The 25042-nt window shown below is 34.3% G+C and overlaps 1 protein-coding gene across 1 annotated transcript in view; it reads left to right on the top strand.

Annotated features, from left to right (window-relative positions):
- LOC105331084 (uncharacterized) overlaps positions 1–25042 on the top strand; it is a 109598-nt gene that overhangs the window by 16970 nt on the left and 67586 nt on the right. Inside the window, exons 2-3 of the mRNA XM_066069080.1 lie at positions 3448–4851; positions 18968–19073. Of these exons, the coding sequence (XP_065925152.1) occupies positions 3466–4851; positions 18968–19073 (1492 nt within the window). The 5' untranslated portion in view covers positions 3448–3465. The remainder of the gene's footprint in view (positions 1–3447; positions 4852–18967; positions 19074–25042) is intronic.

Genomic DNA, 25042 nt, shown 5'->3' on the forward strand with positions numbered 1-25042 from the left:
AGGTCGTTTGGTTAACTAACCAGAAGGTTTCTTGCAAATTTGATCCGTTTTATAACAACTGCTTTGAATTAGCATACCAAGCAAACAGAAGCCGGGAACGGCAACTGGAAGAAAATTTAACGCTTGTGCAAGTACAGCCTAATGAATTTTTATTTTTGCAGTTGCAGGTCTCGATTTTCCCTAACATTTCATGACTACAAAATTCTAGTCAAGAAAACGGCCGACAAGAATCAATACAATTTTCAATTTCGTGCTGTCTTCTTCACATTAGAATTAATTTTCTTAAAGTGCATGGATGATAAAAACAGGGAATTCTATTTTTTCGCCCTGGTTACATAAATCGTCTATCTGATGGTCCCGGACTTTGTCTGTAACTTGTTCTGAAGAACGGCTTGTCGGGAACTGCGAAACAATTACGGCAAAAATATTTGCCACTTTAAAAAGGTCATTTTGCCACGGGAAGAAACGACAACGTCGTTTGTAGCCATAAAAACGATTAAATTGTCGTGAATTAGTGTGATCATTGATAAGTTAATAGTTTAATGTCGTTCGTGTGACAGAGCCCAGATTTAGTTAAATCGCTGCGATATAAACTGTATTGCAAACACAGACTTGTTCGAGAAAAGTTTGCAAAAGTCAGACAAAAGAAATTACCATTAAGCATTTTTAAGATTTAAGAAGACACTCGTTTGAAATGCAAAGATCCTTTGAATAAAGCTATTTATAGAATATATACATGTATATTTTTTGGTAAACAAACCATGTAGTTGTTTTTGCAATGTTACTAGGGTGTAATGCAATAATGATACTGTAATTCGTTTAAATTTCACGGTGTTTAAATTTTACGATTTCTTAAAAATCGCCATGGTTTCCATTTCACGCTGCAATAAAATCAAAATTAAATCTGTTTATTTGAAATATAAAAAATTCATTTGAAATTGTGTATGCACATTTGGTCTAACTTCGCGGTAAAATTATAAATTCGCAAAAACACAGCGAAATTTAAACCCTTGTGATAAAATGCCAATGTACAGTATTACAATACAACAGAGAATGGATGATAGATTAGGAATGTACCTTATTCCCCTTTCTGTGTAGAGATTAATGACTTGGCTGATATTAATAAATCGTGATTCACCTATAATGGACATACATGTAGTTATTATTTGTATCTGGTGTGGATATAATGGCTTCATTGAAATTGATATTCTGGCTAGCTGTACTGTAGATAACCGCGAGGAGTACATGTTTTCAGAGTTATTAGTACATGTATAATGGCAAAGAGTTCTTGCATGCAATCGAATGTAGAGGTTTTTTTGTGGAAGTAATTTGTCCATCTTGGCAGCTTATTTCTCATTCTGATGGCAAACTGATATCTGATGCCAGCGACACCGTCCGTCCAAACTTTCGATATTTTTATTGTTCTGTAGCCTTTTCCAGATTCCATCTATATTCTAGACCGATTTTTTTTTTTGGTCTTTATACACTATCTTATTGATTTACTAATACATTCTAATTAGACTATATATATAGGGTTTTGTCAGTGCGCCATGTGTCCTTTTTATTGGTAAATACTAGTACATGTATACCTAGTATGCTTAGTTTAAGCGACAAAGTAAAAATTAACCATTACTTTTGTTTAAGCTCGGACTTGAATGACGCTTATTAGATGTAATTTGAATCTACATTTTATGTTCAAATATGGTAGACTTGTTTTTTTTTTTTTTCAATGAAGCATTTGTTAATAGAAACTGTCGATTTCATTTCTTGAATATAGATATGCAAAGTTTGACAAAATCGGTAACTGTGTATTATTTTCTCTCCCTTTCTCTTAAAAGAATAAGAGCTTCTGTACTGATATTGAATTTTAAAAAAAAGTAAACTGGGTTTTTACTGCAAGAAAATTGGAGCATGACATAGCGAAAATAACCTCATGAAACGAACTTAAAAGAACCACAATTTGAGATTAAAAGAGGGCAAGTGTAAATAAAAGATGATTAGAAAGGCTGCCGGTAAAGGGAAACGCGAATGCACGACTCGTATATATTCGTATTTCCATTCACTGAACATTCCAACAATGAGAATTAATGAATGATTTTTTCCGAGCAAGACTTCGGACGGAGACGTTATTTTCGAGTTGGAGCTGGAAATAGACCTTCTTTAATGTTGATTACGAAATAGGATTTTGCCAGATTTAGAACATCAATTACAATTGGGCCTGGATAAGATGTGGTCAACGCTGGTCACGTGCTATAGTTACCGCACTTTTAAACTTTCGTTGCTAGATTCCCCTCCTACGTATAATTCTGCGATTATTCGAAAAATGTTTCAGACGCTACTTTCCAACACAAAAAGATTCTTTGTGAACCAACTCTGATTTTTTTTTTTATGGTATATAAAATGGTTCTTAAGATAATGTACAATTTTTTGGGGCCCAGCACTAGCTTTTTGAAAACTATTGGAAAAGAATTTTGAATGTTGTTAAAGAATATATCCAATTTTTAATTTCTTTTTTAATCACATGTGCAAATTTCCTTCAATCACGTCCTGTGATGAAGTTGAATGGAAGCTTATGAAAGAGGCGGGTTCAGTGCTTATGATGATCAAAAAATACAATCGTATCTGACATCTCTTTCAAATATCCGTTATCGATACATCATTTATGTATATTTGTTATCACTTCGTCCATCTTTGACCTGTATATTTCATAAGACATCGATCTGTAGCGCTTATGTAAGATTAATATTTGAAGTCTATCGATGCAAACTGTTATCTTGCTAACAAATATTTCAAAAGGCGTCAATTTTTTTTAAGAACTACAATTTCCTTTATTCTATAGAGTGAGTCTGCATTCCTTATTGTTGTGCAGGCTTTTATTTTTAGTATATTTAAAATGCAACCAAGTTCATTCAACAAAAAAAAAAGTTTAGAGCGATGACCCACTCTACGTTTAAATTAGAATTACTTTATTGTATGTAATGCAACTTTCGGACGTTTTTTGAAAATAATTGCAGTTAGTACAGATGTGGACAGTTTTTTGTATGGCATGATTGTTTTGACAAAAATGACCTAGTTGTAAGAGCATTAGATACAAGTTTAGCTTAAAGATTCGAGTTTTCTAACTAGACTCGATGCCAACACAAACTTACCATTATTTTAGTTTTTCTAATATGTTGAAACTAAAAACACCCAAAGAGTAAAGTAACAAACAGAAACCTCGGTTTTGTTTTTGTATGTTTTAATTTGAGTTATAATGCAATTATTAAACTACTTTTTGTAAAACTAAGAATTATCTTTAAATAAAGCCAAAAAATGCATTTGCCACCATCTTATTCAAAGTCGTATTCTTTGTACCATAGTGAGCATGTAAATGTTTCGTTTAATGAAATAAACGAAATTAGAAATGTCCCTATTTGTATAATCTTTATTTATTTTTATTTATTTCAGTAACAACATGAATTTAAAATGAGTAAACAATGGGAATGGGTTCGGACAAACGGTCTTGGACATGAGCACAACGAATCACGGAGCCTCGTGCCTGGAAAAGAGTGCACAGGCATGCGCAGTCCAATACCGGACCTTGTGGTGGTACCGGAACTCCAAGAGCAAACATTCTGCCAGGAAGTAAGCCCGGGACTACTGTGTACCCAAACGTTTCTGTCACCACGAAGTTCCGGTTCGTCAGCTGCGCGAGCAAGTAGCATCACCTCATCCATTTTTGACCTGTCTTTCGAAAGCGCCCAACTTGAAAAGGCTTTGGTGGAGAATGATACTTACACTCTGCAGAAGATTTTCGAAATCCATTTTGCCAAGTTTCCTCGAAGTGTTAAGGAGGACAGATTGAGTGTCGGGTCGCGAAGCCGGAGACCGAGCAGTCGTTACAGCACCGACACGGAAGTCAACAGACGATGTCCGACCCCGATCGAATTTTTTGATCGTCGCGAAAGCGTGACCCCTGAGTGTGACATCCCGCTGATATTTAAAACAGCTCTGCATGTTGCCATACATAACAACTCAACTGAAGCTGTCAAACTTTTGTTAAGATGCAATATTGATCCCAATTTCCCTAACGCTAATTTGATCAGTCACATAAAAGCAGGATGCCATGCTACCGACGCACTGAAAATTAATATACTAAAGCCTTCTGCACAGAAAGGAAGCTTGAGTCCACAGATCGATTATCATAACACAAGAGCTGATCACAACAGCATCAATATTGAGGAGACCAGCAGTTGTTTAGCTCCGCCCGCACCCGTCATCAGTGATGATTTGGGGGACTATTCAGTCGACGATCTTTATCACCTCCCGCCGCTGTTTTTGTCCATTGTGGAGCAAAAGCCTGTAATAACACACTTGTTGCTCTTGCATGGGGCGGACCCCACCGTGCAAGACTCACGGGGGAACACACCTTTACATCTCGCCGTCTCGACCTCGTTTTTTAACCTGAGCAGTGTCAGAGAACTATTGCAATACGGCGCGAAAACGTATGAAAAAAACCTTGATGGCAAAACACCTTGCGATCTCCATCACAACGTAAGTGTCGAGCAGCAGACAGTGATTCGCGCGTTGCTTGCTGGATTTTCAGTGAGTAGAATCGCCGATCCAAACGTTAATCTGGTGCTGGAGGACAGCTGTAAAAGCAGCAAATGTGACGCGAATTCCGATACTTTCTCCGGGCGACTATTAAGAAGGTTCTCCAAATCCGCCAAATTTCGTCCCAATGTTGGATCATCGACGAAGGAGATATTTCATGAAATGAGGGAGAGGCTGTCGTCTGCGAGTTCGGGTAGAAGTGCGCGCAGTAAGCACCAGTCTGTGATTGCGGAAGACCTGGACAGTGATGTCTCTCTGGTGAGTAACAATCTTAATCAAATGTTCCTTCTAAGTATAAAAATCTTCATAAATTTTTAGCTACCTTTCTAATGCTTCTGGTTTTAAGTCCTATGTCTTAAGATGATATGTCTTATTCAGCTCTTAATGTAAAAAAACAAAACAATAGAAGTCTACATGTACCATGTTGCATTTACAAGATATTTATCGTTGAAAAGATACTTCAACTGAAATTTGAAATGTAAGAATAATCTCGATTTCGAGTTGTAGCTTATGTATGGATAGAAATAACTCTTAATTTTGAGTGAAATCAATCAAATGAAATCATTGCTGTATCGATGTAAAAAGATTTAAGAAGATTTTAAGGCAATTGTAATAAAGCAAAAACTCAAATGCTTTTTTTGGGGTTTCCCTTTTTAAAAACCTTTCATTCACGACTAGACATAGGCTCAGAGGATTTGGAGACGAATGGCCGATAATTACAATTTTATTATTTATGACAGATATATCCCATTGCTTTTCTAAAGTTCTTTAACATACCTGAAATAAAGCTAACGAATTTTTGCTCAATTTTCCTTTTTAATTCGGAGTTTTTAATTCGGAGTTTCCATAGCCAACATCAAAATAGATAACGGTGTATTGATTTTTTTTTTGCCATCAAATATGACCTGGAGAAAAAAGTACTTGCTCTGCATGACCTAAAAAAAAAAAAAAGCTCAATGCTATAACGTATACCTGTCGAAGAATATTACATGAATCACCTTACTTAACCCTAATGCTTAATTGGCATGACGGATCAAAATTCAAACAGCCTATTGTAGGCATTGTATGTATTATATACGTATGTTATCTAAAATCATAAGCTATTCATATCACTCTGAATTCGTTATAGCTCGGTCGATGACAAAACAGCACAGACAGAGAGAGAGAGAGAGAGAGAGAGAGAGAGAGAGATTTCCAAGAGTGCTTGCCGGTTTCTCGAAGAAAGGATTTTGTTTCCTCTTTAAACCTTTAAAGACTTGAGGCAATAGAGGAAATGCGACTTTTTTTTTATACTTAAACAAATTCAATATAACTCTTTCTTTCTCTTTTTCTCAACAAATAAATCTGTGGTCAGGCAAAAATATACATACCGGTATGTTGTATATATCATGTATTTTTGACGTAAGTGAGATGGTGTACTCTCATTTTGCATGTATAAGTTATTATATTCCCCTCGTCTGGTGAGTGACACACAGTCGAACTTCAGAACACGGAATGATCTGTAAAATTGAAATGTTTTGGTCGTTTCTTTGTCGTCTGCATTAAGCTGCCAAGAGATACTTCACGGGTTGCCTGCCTTCAGCAGATTGTGTCAGTGTAGGTACATTTAATTATTAATTAAGTTCGCCCTTTGTGCTTTTTAATGCAGTGGTACTATCCAATTCCATCGTTCGCAGCTTTATTGAATTTCGCCATTCATTTCATTTCAAGGAATTCTCTGATTTTTCTCCTTGCGCATGATCAGATTATTTTGTCGTTTTACAGATTTTACAAATCGTCCTAGAAATTAAGTTAGCGGGGGAAATCGTTAAAACATCTTAGTTTGATTTGTGTTTGACTACGCATGCGTTAATATTTAATGCTACCAAAATTTCATTTCAATTAGAATTGATCTTCTAATATAGCTTAAAAATGGTCATTTGATGAAAAATTTGTTGTTGTATAGCCTATTACATATTAAAGACATATATTTTTATATTAAAAAATACAATATAGATGCATTGCTCCTTTTATTGCTATTATTTCTGGTAGCCAAAATTTATGAAAATAATTCTTTAAAAGAAACCAATGTAATTATTAGTCTCTTAATGTAGTCATGGTTTTTAGTTTATCGTATAGCGCATGAAAATAAACGTCTTCTTTTTTGTTCTATAATCAAAGTATTAAGAATCAAAAACTCAGTTCCATGGCCATCCTTAACCAACATTTTACGGGGGCAGTTTGATGAAATAGATATTTAGATATTTTAGAGACCATTCAAAATTCTTTTTCCCAGTTATTAACTCACCAGTACTATTTCTGAAACCGTTGGTTTTTCTCCTGTAAATCTAACATTTGGCCTACGAATGTTATCAACTTTTCAAGTCGTCTGTTCATCAATATGAATATAGATGGAATTATTAGACTTGTAAATCAGTTAATGAACACTAACTTAGCATACTGAACGTTATATTTTTTTATTCTTGCCGAAATTGAGTGTTTTCCCCTCTTTATAACCGACTACCATGGGAATGAGATGTGATATGAAAGGATCGAAACCGCATTGACAACATAACCGAGTTCTGGGCAAGGACAAGCTGATTAGCATCTGCGGCATCAAGCGAAAACAAAGCAAAGTGTGGAACCCTGGAGGACATTGTTCAATGAAATGGACTGTTAGGTGTATGGTAATTAATCTAGAAAAAAAGACAATTCCTAAGATTTGGAACTCCACATAACTGAACAAAGTACCGAAAGATAATGCAACATCACCTACCCCACTTAAACAAACTCTCAAAAAAGTGACATGATCAACGTTTTTGCCCAATAGTTCTAGTAAAATGTCTTGAAAACGAATGCAAGTACTGCCGATGTAGACTGATATTGTCGCTTTATTTGAACATTATTTTTCAAACGTCAGCATCCTTTGAAGTTCACGCTTAAATAAATCTCTAACGTAATTACACCAGGGTAAGAACAAAAGGTTTTACGAATGATATTTGATCGATCCGGAAGCTATGTTGTCGTAATTTTTCCTTTATCCCTGTGTCAAGCGGTTTTGTTCTAATTGCGTAGAAATATCGTAAACAGGGCGTTACCCAGATATATTTGACATTGTCTTTTAAATCGATAAAAGAGGGGAGTTCAAGATACAATTACGGACTAATTGCTTCTAGTCGATGAGGAGAAGAAACGATTCAAACCTGTGAAATATGTCGCTCGCAAGACATCACTAGTCAATTTTGCACTGAGCAGGGTAATTTTTAATCGTGTTTAAAAGGTTCAAGCAAAGTTTAGATCGGAAAACAATCATAAATGGTTTTGTTAAAGTATGAACTCATATTTTATGGATGAATAAGTGCATTATTTTTATTTGATATCATAAGCTGTAAAGGTTTGATAATAAGTGATTTGTGTGTTGTGTAACGATTTTTCTGATTCCTGAAGGTGAAATCAAGCGGAAATAGGGAGGTCATTTTAGCTTAATCACATGCATTTGGGCGCTTGTAACTTTCCGTTCAGTCAAACAGCTTATTGACTACCGCAATATTGTCAAGGATTGAAGGGTTAATTGGACAAGAATAATGTTGATGCCCGAGGGTTTCTACTTTCCCCATGTGACCTGGCCACAGATACATGCATGTGTGATAATCAACATCGTTCTAGAACTGATTGATTGATTGATTGATCTTGCATTTATTTATCAATCTCCATCGATACATATTACTCTATTATCTTGCAAGTAAACACAGAATGTATTTGTTAATATTCATTTGGCGTCAAAGGGTACGGCTGATATATACATTGATCAAATCGTTAACAAAGCAAATCATAAATGTGGGCTGCATTCAAACAGCAAATCCTAAAAGATACAACTGTATCATCAAACATCCAGCTTATCAAATAATTGACCTTGGTCGTAAGAGCTACAGGACTCAAGGTCAAAGTTCATCATATTCATTAGTGACCTTGATCCTGAGAGGTGCTGAACTCAGTGTTAAAGTGCAACACATCAATTCATTCAAGCAGATGAAATCAATCAAGCAAATCAAATCTCAAATCCATGTGATCTTGACCCTAGAGAGTGCAAAGGCCACGGTCGAACTTTCTAATGTCATGGAAATAGCCGCTCAAATACGCCTTTTAAGTCAAATGGTTGGATTGTAGATGGAGATTGTCGCTTTGCAATACAAAATTAAGAGCAAGCAGTATCATATTTTAAATGAATTAAGTTAAAACTAGTACTTATGTAGTTTGATAGAAAAACCTTCCTGTATGTGTGGCAGACCGATGCATGTGCCGGTGTCCAGTCTGAGAATCTAACCCCAACTGCCAACGTATAAACAAGAGATTCGGGAAATTCGGAACAATCTGAGAGTCAATTTACTAGTAATACATGTTTTTTCCAGGAAAAATCCATTTGTCAAATTGTAAATTATGTTCCGAGTCTCTTATAATCTTTATTATATTTGCTTTATCGATGTACATTGTGTTTATATATGTAGTCGTCAAAAGATACAGATATGCTTGATATGTTTTGAAACTAAATACCACGACTGAATGTTATTGTGGAGTCATTTAAATTCGTGGGGGGGGGGGGGGGGGGGGCAGTTTTCGTTGATTGTGAGGGTTTTTGCTTATTCGTGGGGATGCTAATTCGTGGATGCGTCGATTTTCAGTTTCAATAAGAAACCTAACCTTTCAATTTTTTTTTTTGTTGAGGATGTAAATTTGTGGGGGAGGACTACCCACGAATACCACGAAAATTGAGCCACCACGAATTCTAATGATTCCACAGTATACATGATGTACGTGTTTAAACTAAATTACCGCATTTGTGTTACATATGTGTACATGCACAGTGTAGGAACGAACATCGGTCTACAATAATAACGTTCGGCGAAGGTTTTTGTTACATTGAATCTGTTTGAAACAAAGCGAGTTCATGAATCATTAAGGTTATTGGATCTAAATCAATTAGAATCATCGCACCGTAGTCATACGCATCGTTCTCTACATTAACCGTTTTCTTTCTGTTATATCCTGAATTTCCAGCTAAGCAGACGACAGCGGAATTAATTCTCGGATCACAGAGAAAAAGCGAGATCAGCACGTGCTTTTGATCTTTGTGGATCTAACGAGCATGCAATAGCTACCTGCATTGTTTTCATATTTCGTCCAATGGAGACAGTTCCCGAGGGCGCTATCCAGTGCTATTGCCATATTAAAAGAACAAAAAACAAGTGTTTGAAACATGAAATTATGTAATCGATATTTGACTTCGGTATGCCAAATCAAAGCAAGAGTTTGAAAACATAATTGGCCAAAACATTGATTATTTGATTATTGACCAGTACCAGATCAAGTACGAAGGCACTTTTCGGAAGGAAAAAAACAGAATTTAAAGGTTATGTAATTAAGGATGCATCTTATAGTTACGTAATTGTTATGTCTTTAGAATAAAAGTCCAATATTCCAGCAACCGATTAATACGTTTTGTGTTTATATGGGAAGGGTATTATTTTATTATGAACACTTTGGGCAAATATTTGTATGGATAGATTCTGGATCAGTGGCAGATTTGTTGGTTAAGGCAAATTGTCCGTGATCCTGTTTTTATTACGAAAGGGGTAGTTGTTGTTCAAGCATGTAACATTGTTTGTAATTATTTAATTAGCATTGTGTCACGGGTTTTTCCCAAGTGGCAAGAACACTTGTATTAGAGTATTTGGTACATGTAGCAAACTTCTATCGCATTTGCTTTTATATTAATCATACTTCGCGAATGAAAACAGCACGAAAGACGCTAAATCGCAATTACAGCTAATTATGATTACGTTTATAATACTCTGCATTATGTTATTATTTTTCTATCAAAATTATACGGCGCATAAGTGTTTTTTTCTTCAGGTTTCATTCTCTAATACATGTGTACACTTGTGTTGAAAAAACTCAATTTGCAATTGATCTCTAAAACTATTTTAAATGTCAAAGGTAAGATACTTTGTTAAAAAAAAAGAAAAAGAAATCTCCGTATTTCTGAGGTTAAAAACAGTTATTTGTCATTTTTACAAAATGTTAAATTGAAATTTAATCTTCCTTCTTTTCAAGAGATATCTTTGAATTGTTAGGTTCTTTCCCTTTCATTCATAGTTATGCGGGAGGTGGAGTTATCCATCGCTGCTCTCACGTTAGTCATAAACAGACAGGAATTCTGTATACTGTGGGGACACAAATCACCGCTGACGATTATTTTTCCCTCTTATTCCTTTATATAACAAAAATTCATATAAAAAATTCCACAGGCTCAAATAAATTCAAATACAATACATCTATAGAATGACTCTAGTCCAACAACATATCCAAACTACAGGAAAATCAATCAAGAAAATCAAGAGGGGACTGAGATACATGTATGGCCCCTAAAATAACCACTACCATAAAAATTCCAACCACTTTGGAATATGTGTTAACATTAGCCTCTTTACACCCTTTCTATTGCGCCTTTCAAGATATTTTTTTCTGAATTCTTTCCTGTCTGTGTTATTTCTAACCTTCTACTTTCCATGCCCTAAAAGGAACCAAATTCGCCCATTTAGCACTTGGGAAATTTTGAAATGATACACTTTTAGAATGGTTTAATTACTTGCGTAAATACTTCTTTGGTAAACTAGTGGCATGTGACCTAATACTAGACGTGAGAGTGGCGGGACCTTAAAATACTGATACCTCGATTTATACAAGGCACATACTCGGCATCAGGTGACTGAACAATCTCCACGGGCATTTATAATATCAATTATAATATATGTTATTTATAACCCCCCCCCCCCAAAAAAAAAACCAAAAAAAACCCAAATGATGCCAAAAAAAAAAAAAAAACTCGAAGAGTACGAATCATTATTGGAAAAGTATTTATTTTTTAAAGACCGAAAATATTAACATGCTTTGTAGGTTGTTATATTTCATGGTGCGGTAATTCAAAAGACAAGACAACACATTTCAATATTTCGTTTGCATGTAGTCTTAAGCCGATTTGATTAAATAATATATCATTTGGGTGGTTTATTAGGTTCCTTGATTGATATAAATGGTTGTTTAATCATCCATTGATTACGAAATTAGATGCAATTGATAACACCTGGGTTCCTTTGATTCAAACATGCATGCCATTACTATAGATTTATTTATGATTTATCGACACATCTAAAACACAGTTCGTTGATATAGGTTATCATGATAAAAAAAACGGTAACAAAAAGAGAAATGGAGAACAAAAAGAGAAAACAGCAATATCATTTTACTAGAAACTATATCCCTGTGTTGGTTCATATTCTCTTTTGATTAATATCAGTTTCTCATTCCTGCTAACTCATCTTGTTTCGACTAAAAAACAGTTTATTACACTAGAACTCGTTTCTTTACAAACGTGTCTCTTGGGCCCTAGCCTAACGATGTTGTATTCATACAGTGAAACTCTATATATATAGCTAGAGAGTGCAAGTTTGCAACGCGGCCCCAGAGATCGATCTATTTGTCTGCAAGCATAACTGCGAGAGAACTTTTGTTCTCTTCAAGAAAAACACATCGAATCTGACTTTGACAGACGACTTAATTTGGAGGATTTTTATTTGTTTTAGTGCTTTATGTGAAAGTGACGTACGAAAATGATTGCTGTAGACTTCCATATAGACGGTTTAAGATTTCTTCGAAAAGATGATTATACGTTAATTTGAAATCGGATTTAATACATAGATCTTATCTGAGAAAGTTCAGATATCTTACATATATACAGTAACCTCAATCAAAGTACTCTATGTACTTGTAGCACAAGATACCGGATTGATTTTCAACTTGGTTCATGTACTGTAACCTGTGTCGGGTTCAATTCTCAATACCTTTTGAGGCATAATTTAAAATTTAATAATAGTTTATTGTCAAATATTGTACATTTTTGAATAGTTATTATTGTTTATACTTTTAATCTTATCTGATGTATACTTTCATAAACACTAATTTTTTAAAGTGAACCACACAACCTGAAAATAAAGACGCGGTTTTTTTTTTTTAAATCTCTGTAATGAAGCCCTCACGAAGTAAGCTTTTCGTCTGTCTCTTAACGTACTAAAACAACACAGAACACTGTTAATCAGGGGGAAAATAATTGTATTTAGATTATGATGAAGCAATTACTTCATGCGTTTTCAGTCTGAAGTTTACAATTAAACATATCAATGTTAAATCTTGATGAAAATTGTTGCCGATATTTAAAAAGTTAAAAAAGAGAAGAAACTCTGAATATAATTTCTGTTTGTCTCATTAGCAATATATTTATTGCGATCATTAAGACCCGCGTCGGCTGCTCTTGAGTCAGACTACAGAAATAACTAATCAAAAAATTTAAAAGCATCATCTGGACTCTGTCTCAACACATCATTGTCAAGTCTTGTCAGTTTCGCCAATATTTATTCTCTCTTATTCACTTTCCCTTTTCCCTCATTTACATGTATATAAGTGTACACAACTATTTTGCACCTCCATTGCGCAAACCTTGTCTATGCTGTGCTTTGTTGGTCTGACAATGTCACTATAGTTAAAGTACCTCTAATTAGGAAGAGCTGATTGAGTTTATTCCACAGTAGGAATGGAATACGGAAAAGTATGGCTTACTTACTGAGTCTTTATTTCAACTAACGCTTAAATCAAGTTCTTTAGGTGGAAGACACTTTCAGACACTTTCACTCACTTGGAAGTTTTATATTGAAATAATGGTTATTTCTCGATAAATATTTTTGTAATATTAGACCATTTGATTTTTTTATGAAGGGAGAGCTCTGTTTGGAAAACGCATAAGAAAATACAATGAAGTCAAACTAGAAAATCATTTATCGCCTAATTCTGTTTTCTCTTGATTAGATTTCCCAAAGCAGGTAAATGTCATGTTGTAAATTTTGAATTTACTGGGTGGGTGTAAATACAAAATTTACAACATGACAACTTGTCATGTTGTAAATTTTGTATTTACACCCACCCAGTAAATTCAAAATTTACAACATGACATAAAAATAGCCACTTTGAAGCGGCGTAACTCCGTTATTTTTGCATCGATTTCTATGCGTTTTTTGCATTAAATTTTGGTAATTTAACTCTTTGACATATGTCTCACATCGGCTTGGCTGCAGGTACCCTTTAAGATGGATCTGACGACCAAATTGTTGATTTTTTCAGAGAGAGAGAGAGAGAGAGAGAGAGTTTTAAATGTAATTATACCATATCGATTATTTTTAGATACATGTAATCTTAAACCTTTCTTCTTAGATTAAGGTACATATTGGTATTGATTCACTAACATGTCTAGGCAAGTCTCGCTTAAACTTTGAGTTCTTTCTATGATATAATTACCCCCCCCCCAACAAACCTATTAATAATAAATTGACACCCCCCCCCCAAAAAAAAAAATCCTACTTAAACCCTTTAGCTAGATATGTGTTTGTCAACTTTTAATGGCAACCTTTGGTATCTTCCTTCTAGCACTTACGCCCGGCGTTTTGTTTGATTTTGTAACGATAGATTACAAAATTATAGACTTCGATGCACAACTTTTGGAAGCTTTCGATTGACCGTAAACTGGGTCGATGTGGGTTTTTCTCCTATTACCAGTCTTCTCGTTGTCAGTGTAAGCGATTTCTTCTGTCTCTTGCTGGTGCAGCTGTACGGGATATACAATAGATAAATCAACGGTACATCGTCTAACCTATAATTCTAGTTGGTGAGATTACTTCTCTTAGGTCAAGAAAAAGGTAAACACTAAACACCATGTATGTGTCTTTGATCAATTCAGATTTTTGTTAAATGATTTTAGCCCATTGTTTGCGTGTAGTGCAGCTGTAAGGGAAATACAATAGATATACACATGCATCAACGTTACGTCCTCTAACCCACGATTCTACTGAGATTACTTCTCTTAGGTTAAGAAAAGAGTAGAAAATTAAACATCGTGATTGTGTCTTTCATCAATTCAGATATTTGCTTATGATAATTTAGCCCCATTACTTGCATGTTTGTTATTTTGTCGCGCATCACTTTTTTTTACGAAGCTAGAAATAAGATTAGAGGTATTATTTCCATGCTTCGTCGAGTGTTCTCTTCACGTCTGTAATATAAATTATGAATTTAAATTCTATTCGACCAATTTTGTCCAATTCATCATTAAGTTTAAAAAAAGGATGTCGATCGTATTAATTCTCCCATTGTATATAATCCGAGTTTTCATATTATTTGTTAAAATGTTTCCGTAAAACAAGAACAAAAAATCCACGGCGCTTTCAAAACTATAAAACTCATGTAATTTTTGCAATGAACATCCCCTAGGAGTTAATATGAAGTCCTAAACTCACGAAATGTATTTAAATATGATTGTGATATGAACCCTTTTTCTGTGTCGAATTCCTAAACAATTAATCGTCACGAAAATCATTAAAAAGAGCTATAATTGTGTTATTATCGATGCTCGTGCTACGACAAATATCATTATACAATCATAAGTTCCTTTAGGAAAACTTATACCTTTTTATCCAGATCTGCTTTTGAAATGAACCTTTTTAAGCATCGTCTATAACCCTTTTTTTTCTCTAAATAAGACAACAACAGCAACACACAGAATTCGTGAGGTAGGAATATAAGTATTTAGGTGTTATGACGCCATTTTTTTATCAACCGGTTTAAGGTAAACAAAACTCACTTTCTATAAAATGAATGTATTGATTTATTTCCTATCAAATAAATGCACTTACCTATACTAAATGATCATTTATTTGATTAACTTTGTTTTCAATTAGTGTACAATATAAATCATCTTTTTATCTATAAGATGAAAAAAATTAAAAACAGAATTTGAACTTATTTATTTTTTTCTTTCTAATCAATGCAGTTACTATGACCACAAAGTTAATTAAATTTCTAATCAGTGATATAAGTCGACTCTAATACCTACACACGTGTACTTTTATTTGGACAGGTAATTTGATTTGCTAACAGTAAAAGAATGTTTAAATCAGAATATTTTGGAAGAACATCTTTTTTTCTCTTTTTTTTTTTGTTTGTTTGTTTTTTGTTGTTTTTTTTTTTTGGGGGGGGGGGAGGGGGGGGGGTGTTTTTTGTTTTTTGGGGTGTTGTTGTTGTTGTCTATGTACAAGTATACAAACTCCGATAGTTATCATAAACTGCCTTTTGTTTTTTGACACATGATAGAATTTCGTTGGTCTTACGTCTTATTAACTCTGGTAATTTAATTTCGGTGGGACTTTTCATCTTATAAATTTGTCTTCGTGTATTGAATTTCGATTTCGCCGAATAATTCCAGTATCCGATTAGTCTCCTGTTGGACTCCGATATAATTGATGTCGGTACCCCCTTCAATTGCCTCAGTAAGTAATGACCTAATTCAATTTTCCATCTTATTCAGTTTCTCATTCGAGGGAGATTTCATCGTCTGGAAAAGTGAGACCGCTAGAAAAAAGAGAGAATTGGTCTTTGAATCCGAAATCCTATTTAGGTCAATCAATCCGATTCTCTGGTTTTATGCATGTAAATTGCACAATTAGTATGAAATGTATTTTTTGTAGGTTAGTAGGTGATCCTCTTTGCTCGCGTCCCTTGTCAGTTACACAATGTGACCATCATTCAAATGTCTCGTTCAAGCCTTCGTTAGTTGGCCTAAGGAATTGAGGCACCGCTTGGTTTCGTTATTCTACATACATGTATCCAGTAGTTTTCAAATACATGTAAAAAATTTATTTATTTAATTGTAAACATTTAAGAGAACACATAGTATTTCGTGAACTGTTTAAAAAGTGTGGGTTTTTTTTCAAAGTTTCACAAAAAGGTATGTACCAAAACTGGAATATTTGTTTGACAATCAATACTTTCAACTAGATCCAAAATGTTTTGTACTTGTGAATGTGTGAAAACCATATCTTTTGCCGACTTTAATCGAAGAAACGACCCCCCCCCCCCTTCCAAAAAAAAAAGAATTACATGCAACTTTTTAATGACGATAGCTCAACGAACAAAAGGCTTGAATTATGTATGACCTATCCGTCCTAATAATCGATGACTATCACATTTACGTTTCATACTAGGGCTCGTATTGTGTAATCGTACTTTAAAAGATAGTTTATGCAACTTTATCTTGAGTTTGGTCAGTACTACTCTCGAACTAAAGTACTAAGTTACCCGGTACTTTAATCGCCTAATTAGGCGGCATAAATAATTAATCCCATTCTGAAATTATAATATTTCATGATTTTCTGGATGAAAAACAAGTAAAACGGCCTTTCAAACAATCGTGAAATTAAATTCTCGCTTAGGTAATGAAACTCACGCAATATATTTAAGTTAACTTACTGCCACGCACATGTGCAGCTTTTGATTTATAATTCATCATCGAGATGTTCGAATAGTATTCGACCTGTCTTCGTTAAAAGGAAACGAACAATTGTAAAGAACTGAATTCAAATCAAAATTAGTTTGAGTGGATTGAATTGCATAATAAACACACGAATAAAGAGCATTGTATTTGTACATACAAAGTAAATGAAAATTGCAGGTTAATATAATAACCTCTTTGAGGCAATACAGAATGGTACATTAACATGCACATGGGAAAGTTTTTTGTTTGTACCGCAGTGGCATAACATCTAAATATTCTAAAGGCAAACTAAGTTAATTAAGCATAGCCCGTGTAAAATATATATTTTATCGTACATTCAACTATATATATGTAAATGCTATTTTAAAAAACTATAGTCAATTTCAGCCCCCATTGATCAACATTTCAAAGTGTTTCATATTTTGTTTTATTACAGAAGGGTTGACAGCAAATATATTTTTCACCCATTTGTTTAATTTATTTGCACTTTCATGAATTTAGAAATAACGTATTTTTGCAATCTCTAGACAAAGCAATATGAGATTTAAAAATAGCTAGCCTGCGTGTAGGTCTATTTTGTATCGGCTTTTGTGGAATTGTCTGTAGATTCTTGCTCTTTGATTGCACCTGATTCTAATTTTCATCCTTGATATAAATATTACTTTCAAGAAGAAGTAAAACAAAAAACTGTCTTTGCGACCTTCCACTACACTTGATTTCTATAATATTCTTGTCTTTATTGTTTGTTGACCTTGGGCGAACTAGAGCGAAAGACGGAGTCCTTGTATCATGGCTTCTTCCAAATATCGACCATCTTTAATACATGTGTGGTTTTATAACAACAAAATCTGTGTTCTACATTTTTTACGTTTTATTGTCGATGTTGAAACGGAGAAAAGGGATGCAATCTCCAATTTGCATAATTTGGAAGTCAGATTTACTCAACAACTGTCGGTTGCAACCTTGCCCTATCATGAGGCACGCTTTTGTTCTAAATTGTATCTGAGCTCCAGTTTGTATGAACATGAAAAGCACTATACCTTAAAACTCATTATTGCAATACGATGATATAATGACTATGCATATAAAAAACAAAGTCACTCATATAATCGATGTGTTTGGGGGTTTTTTCTTTCACTGGAACTTGACCTAAAATGCAAATACTCTTGTGTCTGTGCCTGGATTTGATACAGCGTTACTTAACTTTATTTCATGGATAGCAATAAGGGCTAGAGGTGATTCATGTAATGGTTGAACTATCTGTATTTATTTCCCTTTGGCTGCTTCATTTGTACAACTGTACAATTTGTTAGATACGAAACGCGGGTACCCGGTCAATGATAATTTGATTGAAAAAAAATTGGTTAAAAGATTAATTTCATTAATTTAAATACAGTGCTATTTGGGGGGTGTTAAAGTGGAAAAGTAAAGAAACGCCCCCGCTTAATGAAAATTTTATTTTAACCCGTACTCAATGAATCCAGGTCATGATTCAGCAGTTTTATGTAACACTGGTTCTATTTTTGGTTCTAAATTGTTTTACAGCGACTTCTTAATGAGATCTAGCAGAGAAAAAAAGGGGAAAAAAAACCTTTGCATGAATGAAGGTCGATGGATGGGTGATGCCAATAAATGATTTCTTATTCATTTATTTATTTTCATCGTTACTCAATACCCGTGCCACCAATTATTGCGTCATAAGGGGTTTCCGCTTTGTAAAATTGCGTACGCAACCAAAGCAAACGAAAAAAAATAGAGAGTAAGAAATTAACAACTGGATCCTTTTTTTGTAACCTTTTTTTTTTTAGTTAAGTATTTTCTCCGCTAGTCTTGAAGTGCGCCTGATCATTGTGAATCACCTAAGCACCTTATTCTACACAGCTTCCGTAGAAATTACCTTGGTTTTAATTATTTTTGACGTTTGTTGATTCTGCATTCATTGTAATCTGTCTTTTTTCCCCTCAGCAGACGGTGCCGGCGGAATCGCTCTCCAGTCATGATCGGCACAAAACCAGGATGAGTCTACGACGAGACCGGTCCAAACACCGGAACAGCTGCGTCCAGGAACAAGGTAAGAGAGTGGCGCGGATCTAGAGCTATAAAAGAAGAACAGGTGGGGTGTACAGATTTGTGTATAAAAAGCTAAAAGTTGGGATAATTATACGAAATACAGATTTATCTCTTTTTGTGAGTGGATCTAGACTTTTGGACGGTGTACATTAATATATGTATTTTCTTTTTTCTTTTTTTCTGTACTCATATACTGACACTACTTATAGATTTAGATCTAAAACTTGGGATAAAACAAAAATTGAATATCGTTTTAGTTGGAGTAGCTCTTAAAATACCGATGTAGAAATCTTTTTTGGAGTTTTATATACATACACAAACATTTCGCCATGATGTAGTGTGCTGCTTAAAATGGATGGCACCAGACAGGCGTTGGCTTTGATTTATTTACATATGCAGCTACAAAGCGTTAAAAGATTTATTTTTTTATGAAAATATTTGAGTATGCTGGAACAAAAAGCATCCAATAACTGGTATATAATTAAATATTTTGCGAGTCGTGTAGACAACTATAAGTGTTATGTTATATAAGTTAAATCATTCGATGATACATGTAATAGACAGATTTTTTTTTTTTTAAAAAGCAATCAATTTCATCCAGTCAGGTAAAATTGTTGTACAGAACAAAAAAAAAATATTTTGAGGGCAACGAAGTCTTAAACGTGTTAAGTAGGAAGATTATCGAACGGTAAATTTCCGGCATAATTTAATTAAAATATCAATGTTCCCCAAAAGGTTTCTGCAAGTTGTTCTGACTGCGGATTGCAGACAGGAACCTTTTCGTTCTTAAATCTGCCCCCTCTCTTTTCGATCGAGTCTTAATGTTGACGTGCACTGGTAGATTACCGCAGGCTTTTTGTTTCTCAAATTAACATTCAAATCAGGGTCTTTTGTATTTTTTTTTCTCTTTTTTTTTGGGGGGGGGGGGGGTTTAGAATGCAAGAGTGTTTATGTTACGTTGTTCTTGCACTGTCAATGTGGCAGTAACAGTTCAATAACAACCTCGAGAACCTGTAAACAAAAACAAATTGGAAATTGTTTGTTAAAGAAGGCAGGTTAATCAACAAATTAACCATCACATCTATCTAAAATTTTAAGAAATGGGCTGTTTAGCTGTAAACTATGATTTAGTAAAGAACAAAATCCACATATTTTACCTTTTAAATTTGGGTGTTTTCCTGTATTTTGATATCGAGATCTTCTTCTAAAGAAGATTTATACAGTCTAAAAATGGCCACGACCAGTCCTTTTAAGAAAGTTAGAAAGTGGTCTTTGTTTCCTTTCTTTTGTTTCTGTCTATAAATTGCATTTAGGGATAGAAAGAACGAAGGAGAGATAATGATGAATGAAAATCTTCGTAGCTCTTTTTTATACCTATGCGTGATATTTTGAATCTATCAACATTTTGATTGCATGTACATGTATCTATATCATATGAATTACATGTACATGTACATGTATCTCGCTTTGAATACTAACATTGAGTTGGTGTTGGTTTCCTAAGGTAATAAGGTAGTAAGGCTTGTTATAAGTATTTGAAGAGATGTTTGCCATTTAACGATTTGCATATACTTTTTTTGGAATAGATATGATACAGATGGTTCTAGCTTAAATTCGATCAATTTTCTAGGTTTTTACCCATTAATTGGCCATAATAATCTTTGCTGTTATCTATTGTGTCAAATTATATATGTGCATCACCGCAATCAGAATGCACGTTTGATATCAAAAAACCCGGAAGTAAATTGACGTAACAGGTGGCAGTGAAGACTTCCTGGTTACGTTACTGTTTACAAAGGCTTCGAAGCAACGCTCTGTTTCTCTGCAACAAATAGATTTTTTTATCATATTGAGTTCTCGTGAAAAATGTAGACTTTATTGGATATAAACTGTATATTAATAATTAATATATAAAAAAAAAAATCGTGATGTTGATGATAAAAGTGGAATCCATTTTCTGTAGAGCTAATGACTTTGACGAGATTTGTCATAGTAGAGTCAATTAGAGTGTTTACTGCGTGCAACACAGCATATTGGGGCTTCTGTTGCTGACCATTATAATAGAAGCAGAGAAAATAAAATGAATCGGTCGGGGAGAGCCAAGGGGGAGATAAACATTGGTCATGACAGCGGCCTTATCGAATACGACCAGATGATTGAGGGGTCTCTGTAAAAAAAAAAAAAGAGTGTAGTAAACAAAGGGATGCTTCTTTTCATTATAAAGAAAGTCACTGCGCAAATTACAACAAAGTTTGTCACAATCCATCAAATAACATCGCTTTCTGGACCGGGTATAACTGTGTTCGGCGGAAATCAATCTACACTACCGGAAATAAACGGTCGTATGCGAACTTTTATCATCAACAGTTATCAAAGCATCAGCAAAAGGTCACTGACCTTTCGAGAGGAGAGAACAATTTCTATACCCTTGTGTCGCAAAAGAAGCCTCAAAGTTATTGGCGTTTAGTTGCGTCGTAGCGCTTTAAATGTACTTTCGATTTCACAAATGAACTTCAGAGCTTGTGGTTTATTGCCAGACGAAACTTTTTCGGTCCCTTAATTACTATTTTTATTTTGATTATACATCGCAAGTATTAAGATTGATGAAAGAGCACAAACAGTGGCGTGAGTCTTTTCCGAAAACAAGTCGTCTGCGAACTATTGTTGTTTTTTTTTAAGTTCAATAATTGCAGAATTTTTTCCGGCAATTTAGAAGAAAGTTACGGAGTTTGTTTTTTACCCCAACCTGCTCCTTAATGTATGGACAAAGTATTTCATCCGCTGCCCTTGTTGCCGATCGTTGAAATCGTTTAAATTACTATGTACTTGGCTGTCGACCCATCACATTGTTTGAAGAGGAAGCTAAAAGTGCGCTCGGTTCTCTCTGTCTGTAAAATATTTCTCTCATATCATCAGAAATTGCACTTTTTTTCAAAATTACGTCACTCTAGTCAGCTGTTTTCACTTTCATAAAGAAGCGCAATTTATTGAAGTTTCTCTCTCTCTCTCTCTCTCTCTCTCTCTCTCTCTCTCTCTCATAAATGACATATTTGATAACTATTATTTGTCAATTTACCATTTGATTATTTTTTTAAGAGATAAGTAGAAAAGAGAGCTTGCGGGAAAATACCGCGGCAAAACCGAGAACATTGTTTTCTTCACATTTAGTGAAAAAATATAGAATTCAGCATAAATATTGGTTATGTATGTGCCCCTAATATTACTTCGGATCGAATGTTGTTGTTTGCTACAGTAATCAAACACCACTGTTGGAAAATTGGTCAGCGAAGGAAAAAAAAAATCCTATCGACGTCTTCTTCTCACATGACCGATATCAGAAAAAAATAGTCAACAAATTGCCAAATGATGGCAATGGGCAGACAAGCTTACTAATTCTATTCTCTTGATTTGATGCATTGATTGCAAATGCAATTAGTGCTTTTGATAAGAAACGTACTGATCGTTGCTATATTAACTTGAAAAAAATAAATTGGATGACTAACAATGGGTTACGTAAACCAGCACTCCAAACCCCGTGCATTGATTGCCTTGGACCAGGTGGTTATGTGCATAGACGGAAAACCAGGGGTGAATCAAGGTCAAAAATGTCGGATCTTAATCGGTCTTTTTTATTTTTTAAGTTTTGTGTGATTTTTTAGTCTGCGAACTGATTGTTTAATGGGGAAAAAAAAGAAAAACTTAAAAGGGACATTCTAAAGATAAACATCGCAAACACAACAGGAAAATTAAAATACTTTAACCTTAACCTGAGGTCTTTTGTAAAATAGTGCAATGCAGCGATCTTTGAAAATTTCCCAGACTCTCTCGTAACGATTTTTGACTCCAAGATTTTAATATAATAATCTACACGCATATTAAAAATGATTAATTGCCTTTTCTCTTTTAATATTCTATTTCTTTTATCTTTTTTTTTTCGGGGGGGGGGGGGGGGGAGGCTGGATTTAATGTGCAATGTGGTGTACTTTGTAAGCTCTTCACAGAAATTTGGTCGTAACCTAATTCTTAAACGTTAAACGTGGCGAAGGGTTAGTAAAGCAGTAAAAGCTTTTATTTAAATGATTATGCATGAAATGAAATCACGAGAAAGTACGTAATAATTGAGTTTGATTCTACCATGTTTTTACATTACATGTACGCTATGTGCCATTGAATACAACCGGAATTGTTATCCCTGATAATCCCTACCAAATTGCTCTTAAGGTCGATATTTGCTTAAGATATTGCCTTTAGAGTTTCAGTCATGAATTAAAAAGCGCATTATGACCCTGATATTAAACAAATGAAAGTTAAAATGAATTGTATAATAAATACGACTGTATGTAAGTACTTGATAATACATATCCCTTTTTGCAATGTAGGCTTTGGCAACCAATTCGCCTCACGTGTACACGTGTTTGAAGTGAAAAAATCTAAAGACAGATTTTGACTTAACCGAATTTTTCTGACGATTTTTAAACTCGTGCAAATCTTTCAACATTTCGAGATGTTGTTTATTGTGCTTTGTCTCATTAAATTATGTTCATTACACTCATAAGTAATCTGTTCAATTTCTACACATTAATTTCACTTCAAAAAATGTTTGCTTTGCGTTTACCGAAGTGCACACGTGTACACGTGTTTGAAGTGAAAAAAAATCCTAAGACAGATTTTGACTTAACCGAATTTTTCTGATGATTTTTAAACTCGTGCAAATCTTTCAACATTTCGGGGTGTTGTGCTTTGTCTCATTAAATTATGTTCGTTACACTCATAAGTAATCTGTTCAATTTCTACACATTAATTTTACTTAAAAAAAATGTTTGCTTTGCGTTTATCGAAGCACGATTGCTTGCTTGCATAATTTTAATCAGCTCACTTAAGCTCAATTTATATATATATATATATATATATATATATATATATATATATATATATATATATATATATATATATATATATATATATATATATACCTTGCTTCAGTAGGCGGGATACTTGTAATGATTGTAATGGCATTGGACAAAGGTCAGAATCCATAATTCCGGATTATCCCGCGATATAATTTGATGAGAGTACTGGTTCACATATTGACCAACATCGAGGGTAGAGTAGGAGTAGTAGTTACCGTTGTTACATCAATACCGCGCATAGAGAAAGACAAAGGACTTCACTAATGACGTAAAAACTGTATTACTTACAAATATCCTTTTAACCCCAAAAATATACTTCTTTTTCAAGAAACATAGGATATGAAGTTTTTATCACTTCTCAATCCCTACTCCCACCCTCAATAAAAAAAAAGAAAACCAGAGTTGGTGCATTTTTATCATTAAGAAATTTTTCTTTTTAGGATTTTATCACTTAACTAGGTATTAACTTGAAAGTATCCTCTCCAAGTTTATATGTAAAGATTTTGAATCAGGGCTGCTGTATAGAACAGGTAGACACCAAGCAATTTTTGAAAGTTTGGATATTAGCCATCCATTCTTGCGAATCTTGATTGGATAATATTGACATTTTGTTTGAAACTTTGTCAGATCGATATACATGACGTTTTGTTTGTTTATGTGTTTGTTTATTAAGTAATATGTATGTCCCCTCCTGAATGACATTCCAGACCACGAATGTTGTAAACGTTACGTTAACAAGCAAGGATCATTCTTTTGTTGTTTTTTTCTCTTTGTGTCAGAAATATGCTCTCTCTTTCCAACTAATATAGACAGTAATTCAATTGCATTAGGAAATATGAGTTTGACGACCAAGGCCGGAGCATTCTCAATATCTCTGTTTTCCATCTGATTATGGGTCAATTTGCATTTAGCCTGTCTGCTTTGCGAGGACCAAATTCTAATCCTTACCCATATATCCGGAGATTACAAGAATCTCCAAGCATTTAGTTGTGTCTGAACTGCATTCCATAATCGGGTTTTGTTCGACTTTTACATTTGATGTTTGGACCCAAATCTCAGT

This window comes from Magallana gigas, chromosome 8 (genome assembly GCF_963853765.1).
Source record: "Magallana gigas chromosome 8, xbMagGiga1.1, whole genome shotgun sequence".
In the NCBI taxonomy this organism is placed as follows: Eukaryota; Metazoa; Mollusca; class Bivalvia; order Ostreida; family Ostreidae; genus Magallana; species Magallana gigas.